General features: G+C 35.7%; 3 protein-coding genes across 3 annotated transcripts; 1 reads left to right on the forward strand and 2 right to left on the reverse strand.

The window, feature by feature from the left end:
* Positions 1-4842: 4842 nt before the first annotated feature.
* cldn28 (claudin 28) lies at positions 4843-5631 on the reverse strand. Its single transcript, XM_016252809.1, has one exon. It carries the CDS (start codon positions 5558-5560, stop codon positions 4997-4999), a length of 564 nt encoding a protein of 187 aa, XP_016108295.1. The 5' UTR covers positions 5561-5631; the 3' UTR covers positions 4843-4996.
* Positions 5632-7739: 2108 nt separating this feature from the next.
* Positions 7740-8530, reverse strand: LOC107567186 (claudin-like protein ZF-A89). The gene has a single exon (XM_016252827.1). The coding sequence runs from the start codon at positions 8483-8485 to the stop codon at positions 7859-7861; it is 627 nt and encodes a 208-aa protein (XP_016108313.1). The 5' UTR covers positions 8486-8530; the 3' UTR covers positions 7740-7858.
* A 2164-nt stretch (positions 8531-10694) lies between these two features.
* On the forward strand, positions 10695-11487 carry cldn29 (claudin 29). The gene has a single exon (XM_016252803.1). It carries the CDS (start codon positions 10714-10716, stop codon positions 11344-11346), a length of 633 nt encoding a protein of 210 aa, XP_016108289.1. The 5' UTR covers positions 10695-10713; the 3' UTR covers positions 11347-11487.
* The last annotated feature ends 21 nt before the right edge of the window (positions 11488-11508 follow it).

Consider the following 11508-nt stretch of genomic DNA (forward strand, 5'->3'; position numbering starts at 1 on the left):
CTGAGGCACGGAGGAGAATGAGCTTGTGGGGATCTCGGGTGAACCTGGCCGCGGAGTTTAGAGAGGGGCTTTCCTTCTCGCGCTCATCGGCGGGGGCGAGAGACAGCCACTGGAGGATGATGTTCTCTCTTTAACATCATCTGATCCAGGGGCCAGTGCTCTGCTGGGTCCAGCCCAGAAAGAGCAGGAAATGGATGAAGAGAGCGAAGAAGAAAAGATTTTCTTATTTCATATAAATGTGACCAAAATGTCAAATAAATACTAATAATTAATGTAATTCTTGATCTCTTTTATGTACATTTATTTGTGTTTTACTTTTTCCAATGTAGAGAACCCAATGAGAATACAAAGAAATTAAAATTGTTTAAAACCGGTTTAACTGAAGGATTAGTCACAAGAATATTTAAGATTATTGTGTAGAATGTTTTAAATAATATTTGGTTAAGTACAAAAAATGAAAAGATGATATCCCATGAAGATTTCCGAAGCAAAAGTGCAAGAGGGTGGCTGTAATATTTCAACTAATAAACATTTACACAGACATGTATGGTAATCTATGCTATTAGAAGTTATCTATTTATTTTTACATTTCTGAACCTTACGGAAATGTGGTGAGTGTTACTGGCGTCAGCAGCATACTGAGCTGATTATATCTTTTGTGGTAAGACCACTAACCAATGTTGCTTGCTTGCAGACAAGCTATCAGCATGAATGCAGAAAGTACAGCCAGGTCTGCCAAACAAAACCAGCCCAATTGCTACTCGTAACTAGCCCAACTGCATTCCGTGGGGGTGGTCGCTTCAACCCACGACTCAAAAATTACGAAGCTAACAACACAGAACAGCATACGCCGTTTACGTCCAGCGGATACTCTCCAAAATGGCACCAGGGTGATGCGGAGGAGATGAATTGTTGAATAAAGTCTTTTATTTTATTTTTATTTTTTTTCTCTTCTTCACTCAAGAAATAAACCTGATCTGTTTTACCAAAACCGTGTCATTAACATTCAATGCAATTTCTTTTAAACTTTTCTTGCTCTTTAAACTGTTTAAACATCCATCTCAACTTTCATGAGCAAGGAGTGTTTTCTTAACAGAATATTGAGGATGTGCAAATTAATATTCATAACTAATCAGAATACATCATTCAACATTTCACAATAATTCATATTAACACTGAGAAAATATGCAAACGATCTTTGAAGTGTACACAACGATAGGTATAGCAATAGGGCTGAACGATTTTGGAAAATAATCTAATTGCGATTTTTTTTACCAATATTGCGATTTAATATGCAATTATTTTTTTAAAGTTCTTTATGTTCTGTATTATTCAACAAAGACAAGCTATAAATCCTTGTATAGTATAACTAACACAATATTAGATAGATTAAACATAAATGTTCTTTCCTGTAGGCCAGGCCTATATGTTACGATGAAATTAGGTGATGCATGAATTGATGTGACATTTTTATTTAACAACTACAATCAGTACATTGAGTGATTTGTTGAACTTCCAACCTTGTAAGCATGTAATAATTATGTTTAAATAAGCCTGGTGTAAACATTATGAAAGTCAGTAACAAATCACACAAACTAAAGTGGATTGTAACAGAATATTGAGGATGTGCAAATTAATATTCATAACTAAACAGAAATCATTCAACATTTCACAATAATTCATATTAACACTGAGAAAATATGCAAACGATCTTTGAAGTGTACACAACGATAGGTATAGCAATAGGGCTGAACGATTTTGGAAAATAATCTAATTGCGATTTAATATGCAATTATTTTTTTAAAGCTCTTTATGTTCTGTATTATTCAGCAAAGACAAGCTATAAATCATTGTATAGTATAACCAACACAATATTAGATATATTAAACATAAATGTTCTTTCCTGTAGGCCAGGCCTATATGTTACGATGAAATTAGGTGATGCATGAATTGATATGACATTTTTATTTAACAACTACAATCACAGTACATTGAGTGATTTGTTGAACTTCCAACCTTGTAAGCATGTAATAATTATGTTTAAATAAGCCTGGTGTAAACATTAATATGAAAGTCAGTAACAAATCACACAAACTAAAGTAGATTGCAGAAATATAAAAACAAATCTGTTGCTTTACCACACTACTTCAGGTAATTCACAGTCACTGTAATAAACATATGTAAACATGTGCACTGCACTTTTTAAACACTGTTAACTTTAGACCAGTGGTTCTCCTTTTAAATCTATAAAAAAATCTGCCCCCCCTTTCCCGAATCCCCATTCCACCTCAAACTACCAAATAAGTTCACTAAACATTATGAAAAAGTACACAGTGTCTTTAATGTAGTTGGTGAGGAGGAAAGCCTGTGTGTGTCCTATGCCTTAGCGGACAGCATGAAACCCACAAAAAATAAATGAGTAACAGCGAGAGAATAATAATAAGTCATTCTCTCTATACTATTTTTCAATGTTTCAAGTGATGCAGGTGTTTTTTTCCCTGTAGGTTTTTTTTAAATTAAAAAAGCATTACTTTTTCATAATGTTTAGTGAAATTATTTGGTAGTTTGAGGTGGAATGGGGATTCGGGAAAGGGGGGCAGATTTTTTTATAGATTTAAAGGGAGAACCACTGGTCTAAAGTTAACAGTGTTTAAAAAGTGCAGTGCACATGTTTACATATGTTTATTACAGTGACTGTGAATTACCTAAAGTAGTGTGGTAAAGCAACATATTTGTTTTTATATTTCTGCAATCTACTTTAGTTTGTGTGATTTGTTACTGACTTTCATATTAATGTTTACACCAGGCTTATTTAAACATAATTATTACATGCTTACAAGGTTGGAAGTTCAACAAATCACTCAATGTACTGTGATTGTAGTTGTTAAATAAAAATGTCATATCAATTCATGCATCACCTAATTTCATCGTAACATAGGCCTGGCCTACAGAAAAGAACATTTATGTTTAATATATCTAATATTGTGTTGGTTATACTATACAATGATTTATAGCTTGTCTTTGCTGAATAATACAGAACATAAAGAGCTTTAAAAAAATAATTGCATATTGAATCGCAATTAGATTATTTTCCAAAATCGTTCAGCCCTATTGCTATACCTATCGTTGTGTACACTTCAAAGATCGTTTGCATATTTTCTCAGTGTTAATATGAATTGTGAAATGTTGAATGATGTTTTCTGTTTAGTTATGAATATTAATTTGCACATCCTCGATATTCTGTTAAGAAGACACTCCTTGCTCATGAAAGTTGAGATGGATGTTTAAACAGTTTAAAGAGCAAGAAAAGTTTAAAAGAAATTGCATTGAATGTTAATGACACTGTTTTGTTTTTATTTTTTTCTTGAGTGAAAAAAATAAAAAAAGACTTTATTCAACAATTCATCTCCTCCGCATCACCCTGGTGCCATTTTGGAGAGTATCCGCTGGACGTAAACGGCGTATGCTGTTCTGTGTTGTTAGCTTCGTAATTTTTGAGTCGTGGGTTGAAGCGACCACCCCCACGGAATGCAGTTGGGCTAGTTACGAGTAGCAATTGGGCTGGTTTTGTTTGGCAGACCTGGCTGTACTTTCTGCATTCATGCTGATAGCTTGTCTGCAAGCAAGCAACATTGGTTAGTGGTCTTACCACAAAAGATATAATCAGCTCAGTATGCTGCTGACGCCAGTAACACTCACCACATTTCCGTAAGGTTCAGAAATGTAAAAATAAATAAATAGTAGATAACTTCTAATAGCATAGATTACCATATATGTCTGTGTAAATGTTTATTAGTTGAAATATTACAGCCACCCTCTTGCACTTTTGCTTCTGAAATCTTCATGGGATATCATCTTTTCATTTTTTGTACTTAGCCAAATATTATTTAAAACATTCTACTCAATAATCTTAAATATTCTTGTGACTAATCCTTCAGTTAAACCTGTTTTAAACATAATTTTAATTTCTTTGTATTCTCATTGTGTTCTCTACATTGGAAAAAGTAAAACACAAATAAATGTACATAAAAGAGATCAAGAATTACATTAATTATTAGTATTTATTTGACATTTTCACATTTTGGTCACATTTATATGAAATAAGATAAAATATTTAAAATATTGCTGGACTATAATCTTAAATATTCTTGTGACTAATCCTTCAGTTAAACCTGTTTTAAACATAATTTTAATTTCTTTGTATTCTCATTGTGTTCTCTACATTGGAAAAAGTAAAACACAAATAAATGTACATAAAAGAGATCAAGAATTACATTAATTATTAGTATTTATTTGACATTTTCACATTTTGGTCACATTTATATGAAATAAGATAAAATATTTAAAATATTGCTGGTTTGTTTCTAGTTGGTAAATCTAAGGCAACCTGAAATCTAAAAAAAAAGAAAAAAGAAAAGTTATATTTATAATCAGAAAACCAATTTTATAAACATAACACAGCTTATCTGAACAAATGACTGAACAATATAATAAGTAAAGAAGACATACAACAGATTTAAGAAATGGGGTTCAACAAATATTGGATTTTTTTTTTAGCCTGCAAATAAATAGCAAATTGTGACAAAATAAAGAAGAAATATTTGTATACACTGTTTTTCTGCTGTATAGATTGCACTGCACTATTCTTTTTTAATCTTCCTTTTATGTCCTTTTAATATATAATTTTTCATTTTAGCTCATTTATTTTAATTATAATTTTTTCTTTTATTATGATTATGATTTTTCCTTTTTATGATTGCTGATTGTTTTAATCCTCTTTCTGTAAAGCAATTTGAATTACCATTGTATGAAATGTGCTATATATGAATTAACTTTCCTTGCCTTGCCTATATTATTTAACATATTATAAATCACTAATCAAAAAAAGCTCATTTGTGACCATATAAACGCATTTGTACTAACAGTCGGATGTTCGCAACAAAAGTTGCACAATCCAAACATCACTTGAGTTACTTAAGGCTTAAAACACATCTGGTCAACATCGGTTGGAGAATGTGCTGATGAGCAGCCCACCACCTACAATCAGCAGAACACCGGCCACCCATCCTACATAGATGGAGGCTCCCAGTTCTCCTTTTCTCCCTGCTATTGCTTGAGGATTATAGAAGTCCAAGATGATAACATATGCCGACCAGCTGACAGCAACAAGGCACAGTACACCTGCAACTATAAAGACTGCACCAGCTGCTATTCCAGTGTTAGTCTTTTTAAGTCGCTCTTCTCTATAAAAGTTGGTGTAGTCGGCTCCAACAACGGACAGTCCAATGGCAACCACACTGACTGCAATAGAGGCACAGATCAAAGCTCGAGCTGCCTGGAGATCTTGAGTCAGAGCCAGGATGGAGTCATACGCTTTGCACTGCATGTGACCGGTGCTCTGTAGGACGCAGTTCATCCACAAGCCTTCCCAGAAAACCTGTGCTGTCACAATGTTTGCTCCCACGAAGGCCGTCACTTTCCACATAGGCAATGCACACACCAGGATAGTACCGCACAGGCCCAACACAGCCAGACATACAGCCAAGATTTGTCGTCTCATCTTTTACAGAACAAAGCCGATTCATCTGCAATAAAAGGGAGGAAAAACGTTGTAGTTGTGAGCGCAAACGACTATTGACAAAGTGAATGCTCTTCCGTGTTGTACCTCGGGTATTGGTATTTGAACAAAGAGAAAGCAAAGCTAGGGGAGGAGACCCATATAGAGTTTCCTGCTCAACTTGATTCTTCTAATCAGTAAAGCCACAATAAGGACAGATTCATGGAAAAAGTACAATTCAATTATTTTAAGCAACAGCTAACCTAAATTGAAAACACTGAAATTGGGCATGGCTTCACTAAAACAATAGTTCATCCAAAATAAAAATTCTAGTTGTGTCCCAAATGATGCACTGTACTCTACGTACTCAACAGTATAGTGTATGAATTATATAAGATTAATTTGTCATCCAACATCAGAAACACTTCCTCATCCAGTATAAAGCTGTGACAGTTGAGTGCATAAAGTGTCCAACATTATACATTTTAGTTAAGTACATCATCCAGGCATTTTAAGTGCACTTTCACCTTTTGGAATGTTCAGTGTGAACACACTACTTGCACTATTTATACTAAAAACAGCAGAATAGTGCACAAGTATGCAAATTGGGATGCACCTTCTGTCTTTATTTACTCACCCTAAAGCTCATTCCAAACCTGTATGCTGTTTATTTTTCATTTGTTTTCATAAAACAACAGTTCATAGAGACTATGCTTCAAAAAAATTATTTCCAAGTTTTCTGAAGTTATATATAGTTTTATTAACAAATGACACTTTGTTACTATAGAACACTGCAATAACATATTTTTAGGCTAGCCTGGAGGTTAGCCCTGGTCCCCTTTGACAAAAGTTTTTTTTTTTTTTATTGCTGAAAATGAGGTCTGTGACAAACAACTTTTGTGAATTTTGTAGCATAAATACAATCACGGCTGTAAACAAACTATACCACTGCTACATGACTAAGCTTCCATCAACTCTTTATTTAAACAAATGTTTTCCCTGAAGGTTTTGAGTTCCTGTTCAGTGCGATGTTTAATTAATGTCCCCAACAACCTCTGTAGTCTCATTTAGCCACTTGTTAGCAACCACCTTTTTAAGACAAGAGCTTAAACATTGACTTCAGGACAATGAAACTGGAAGTGTAAAATGCTAACTAATTTCCTGGTTTTTGCCTACAAATATACATAATTCTATTCTGATCATTTTCACTTGCCCTGCAGCTCTTAAGTATGGTTCCTATGGTGCAGGTTTCAAATCATGATATGTTAATGTCAATCCTCTGGGCCTGCGGCATTAACTGCTTAGACTAAAAAGTTAGTCATCTTTTTTTTTTTACTTCAAGACTGGTCATAACTTTAAGGTCAGTTGCAAAAAGATAGATTGGTCTGATTTGAATCTAAAAAGAAAGACTGATTACCCCCTTGGCTAACAGACTTACCAGGTTTGCACAACTGCCCCTGCAAGAGCCACATTGGATTTGAGATTTAGCTAGCATCTTTCATCTAAAGCAACCTTCAAATGGGGTGGGGGTGTAACACCAAGCTAGCTGTGGATTTTGAAAACTTTGCCTTATGCATGCCATGAGGTTGAATTTGAGAATCAGTTGATCTTAATTAACTTTCGAAAATAATTGCCTTTTCTATCCACCATCCAAATACAGAATTTTATTGCTGCATTTGGAGCTTGATGGGGAAAAAATAGCCCCAGTATTGTAATGGATTGGTAAGTTTGGTACAAAAACACGCACTTTCAGCAAACAAACACTGTGGCAGTACCCTTCCAAAAAATGAAATTAAGTTGCCACTGAAATGGTCCATATTAGGACCTTTTTAAAAGCGCACCGTACCAGTTTTTGGTTTGTCTCATGTCTAGAACCTGACCGCAAAAATTTAAAGAATCCTAAAGATGGCTGCGCACTTGTCCAAGTTTATAGAAACTTTATAAATAAAAAGCATTAAAATAAAACACGCACTTTCAGCAAACAAACACTGTGGCAGTACCCTTCCAAAAAATGAAATTAAGTTGCCACTGAAATGGTCCATATTAGGACCTTTTTAAAAGCGCACCGTACCAGTTTTTGGTTTGTCTCAGGTCTAGAACCTGACCGCAAAAATTTAAAGAATCCTAAAGATGGCTGCGCACTTGTCCAAGTTTATAGAAACTTTATAAATAAAAAGCATTAAAATAAAAAGAAAACATGAATTTATTGTTAAAATAGTCAAGCAAGAACAGAAAGTAAAACGTTCAAATCTCTTCCTTCAACAAACAGGAGAATTCATTCCAGTCCAGAAAGTCCGAGTCTCACACATAGGCTCCTGGAGCAGACCTCGGTGCAGAGTACTTCACGGAATAACCGCGACCGTCACTCCTCGGGCACTGGCAACACAGAAGCGCCCCACCGATGATCAGCAGCCCAGACGCACCCCAGCCGATGAACAGCGACGCCCCCAGCTCCCGCTTCTGAGCCTCAGACAGAATGGGGTTGTAGAAGTCTCTGATGACTGTGTGCGCGCACCAGCAGACCGGGATCAGGCACAGAACGCCACCCACCAGGAAGAACACGCCGGCCACGACCCCCACTTTAGCCTTTGCATCCTGATCGTCAATGCAGTTGGTGCACTTGCCTCCAGCGACAGCCAGAATGACTCCCAAGGAGGTCACGAGAATGGAGATGATAACAAGAGCTCGAGCGGCCTGGAGATCTTGTGGTAGCGCCAGCATGGAGTCATAGACCTTGCACTGCATCTGCCCTGTGCTCTGCTGCACGCAGTTCATCCAAAGGCCTTCCCAGAAGATCTGTGCGGTCACGATGTTGTTGCCAATAAACGCCGTCACTTTCCACATGGGGAGCGCGCAGATAATGATATCTCCCAACAAGCCGATGACCGCGAGGGCAGCGGCCAAAATCTGAAGCCCAGCAGATGCCATTATACGTTCGTGTTAGTATGCAAAGTAGCAGAGCCTAGCACCTGAATGGCCGATGCAATTATTTATAGTGCCTGGTTTGTAATGTGATTTGATGCAGCTGGTCAGGATTTCCCGCTATTTCCTCCTAATTAATTTCAAAAACAAGGCTGTCTGAATAACAAACCACGGACATAATCATATCATTTGCACGTGGCTCATGTCCCCACCAATTTTTTGAAATTCGATCTTGTTCCAATCACTTTTTAAAAGCCACTGAAAGGCCTAACGCACTGAAAATGCATGATTCTTCATGATTTAAACATGTAACGCAAGATACATTTGCATAGGCCACATGGACTCACAAATCGGGCTTTATAATAAATAATTGCACATTATATATATATATATATATATATATATATATATAAATGGTGAATTTACTGAAAGGCTTAAAGAAGAAATTTTATAGAAATTTAATTACCTCATTATTGCGAGATTTGTCTCAGTGTATGGTTTTCTGAACATATTCTTAAGGCTATCATTGTGATCTTTTAATAATTAAAATAACGTTTCATTATAAAAGAAAATGTATTATTATTATCACAATATTTTTTCTCCCTTGTTGAAGTTGAAACAGATGTTTGCTTTTTATTTTTCTTAAATGATGCTCACACAAAACCACGGAAACTTTTTTATATCACGACCAGCAATTTTTGCCCCTGACAGGGAAGAGGAGAACTGTTGAATAAAGTCGTTGAACTATACTTTTAAGTCATTGGCTATGTCACTTTGAGAGTAAAAAAACAACAACATACAAATGTAATGCATTAATACACTTTCCGCATTGTTTTCCAAGGAAATTTGCATCTTGCAATTGCAATGTCATTTTCTGATGATTTTTTTTGGTACGTTTTATTTAATTGAGAAATTATATATATGTGTAAAAAAACAACAACATACAAATGTAATGCATTAATACACTTTCCGCATTGTTTTCCAAGGAAATTTGCATCTTGCAATTGCAATGTCATTTTCTGATGATTTTGTTTTGGTACGTTTTATTTAATTGAGAAATTATATATATGGAATTTTTTCTGTAATTTCTATATAATTTGTTTTTTAGTTTGTATTTACAAACATTTAGAATTGTGTTGTGCATTTCTAATAAGAGATGTGTTAGCTGTTGTATTTTAAAGTTAAAAAGTTGTCTCGGCATGTTTTTACAGTTTCCATCAGTGGCATGACGTTAAATGTAATTTTATAGGAAAAAATAGATTTCATGTTTAAAGGTTATTTCACAGTTACGTTTTTTTAATCCACTTTCAGTGTGTTAATTGTTTTGAACATTAACTGAAATGTAATTTAGACAGAATTCTGGAATCGCTGTATATGATTTCAACATGTTTTACGATTATTTGTTCATTTTCAAGGGACAATATGGAACAAAATGTGTTATTTATTTGGTTGAATGTGCTATTGCAAGTTGAGAAAATATGCCACATTAAGTTAAAGTAACTTACATTTTAGTACAGAAAAATTTCTAATGTAAGTTAACATATTTCAACTAAACTTTTCAAGTCAAGGTTACTTGAAATAAGTAGTTGGTTCAACTATTTTATTATGTCAACTAAACTTTTTAGAAATAAAAGTCAATAAAACAACTTAGTCAAAGCAAAAATAGAACTAAAAAAATGTAAGCTGAGTGAACAAATTATTTTACAGTGCGGAGTTTGACATATATAATTTTTTTTCACTAACATTTCCAACAAATCAAACTAAATACATAATTTAAAATGTTTATGACTTTAAGAGTAAAGCGTCCTTGTGTGTTTTATTGCATATGTTGTTAGACAGATTAAGTGAATTTGTTAGAATGTGAAATGTTTTTAACAGTTTATTTATTAAGATTTTCCAATTACAAAACATTGAAACACGTTATCAGTAATATTATTAAAAACAAAAACAGGAAAACAAATGAAATGACAAAAAAACATGCAGACACGAAAGTGTGTATCATGCCATAAATATGTAAGGGTTGTGAAGTGTTTTAGGAGTTCATATGACCAAAAGAGACCCAAATAAATATATATATTTTTTAAATGAACCACGTCCAAAACCACATCCCTTTTTTGCTTCTCAAATCCAGTTCGTTGTTCAAATCCCCAAATCCCACCCCGAGGAGTTGGGGAGTCTGCATATAAACTCCCTCTCAGTCAATAAAAACGAAGTGTGACGGGACGAAAAGAACCATGGCATCTTTGGGGTTGCAGGTTTTAGGAGTTGCCCTTTCGTTTGTTGGGTTGCTGGGGTCTATTATAACCTGCGTCCTTCCTATGTGGAGGGTTACAGCTTTCATTGGCAACAACATCGTGACGGCGCAGATCATTTGGGAGGGACTGTGGATGGTCTGTGTGGTTCAGAGCACGGGGCACATGCAGTGCAAAGTGTACGATTCAATGCTCGCCCTGTCCCCGGACCTGCAAGCCGCGCGCGCTTTGCTTGTCCTCTCCATCGTGCTCTCTGTCTTCGGCATTCTCCTGGCGGTTGTAGGAGGGAAATGCACCACCTGTATCGAGAACAAAGCCTCGAAGGCAAGAGTTGTCATATCTGCAGGGGTGTTTTTCATCATTAGTGGACTGCTGTGTCTCACACCCGTCTCCTGGTCGGCGCACACCATTATCCGGGATTTCTACGACCCGCTCGTGTCTGACGTGCAGAGACGGGAGCTCGGGGCGTCGCACTACACTGGCTGGGCCGCCGCGGGGCTGCTGCTCAGCGGGGGCGCGATACTGTGCTGCCAGTGCCAGCAGAAAGAGGAACGAGCATTCGTCCCCAAATACCCGGCACCGAAATCAAACGCATCGGAAAAAGAATATGTGTGAAGAACATTTAAAACAACATCAGAACTTTTGTATGCTTTTCATTTGTATTATAAACAAGTTTTCTATAACTGACATTATGTAGGCTACAGTTAATCCAGTGGTATAACCTAGCAATCTATATGAATGTAGGCCTACATGTTTAGACAGTTTTAATATAATTGG

Source organism: Sinocyclocheilus grahami, unplaced genomic scaffold (genome assembly GCF_001515645.1).
Source record: "Sinocyclocheilus grahami isolate Dianchi unplaced genomic scaffold, SAMN03320097.WGS_v1.1 scaffold1131.1, whole genome shotgun sequence".
Classification (NCBI taxonomy): domain Eukaryota; kingdom Metazoa; phylum Chordata; class Actinopteri; order Cypriniformes; family Cyprinidae; genus Sinocyclocheilus; species Sinocyclocheilus grahami.

What these genes read in the sequence shown, in the direction of transcription:
- cldn28 (XM_016252809.1), bottom strand. Translation starts at nt 5,560, where the DNA reads ATGAGACGACAAATCTTGGCTGTATGTCTGGCTGTGTTGGGCCTGTGC.
- LOC107567186 (XM_016252827.1), bottom strand. Translation starts at nt 8,485, where the DNA reads ATGGCATCTGCTGGGCTTCAGATTTTGGCCGCTGCCCTCGCGGTCATC.
- cldn29 (XM_016252803.1), top strand. Translation starts at nt 10,714, where the DNA reads ATGGCATCTTTGGGGTTGCAGGTTTTAGGAGTTGCCCTTTCGTTTGTT.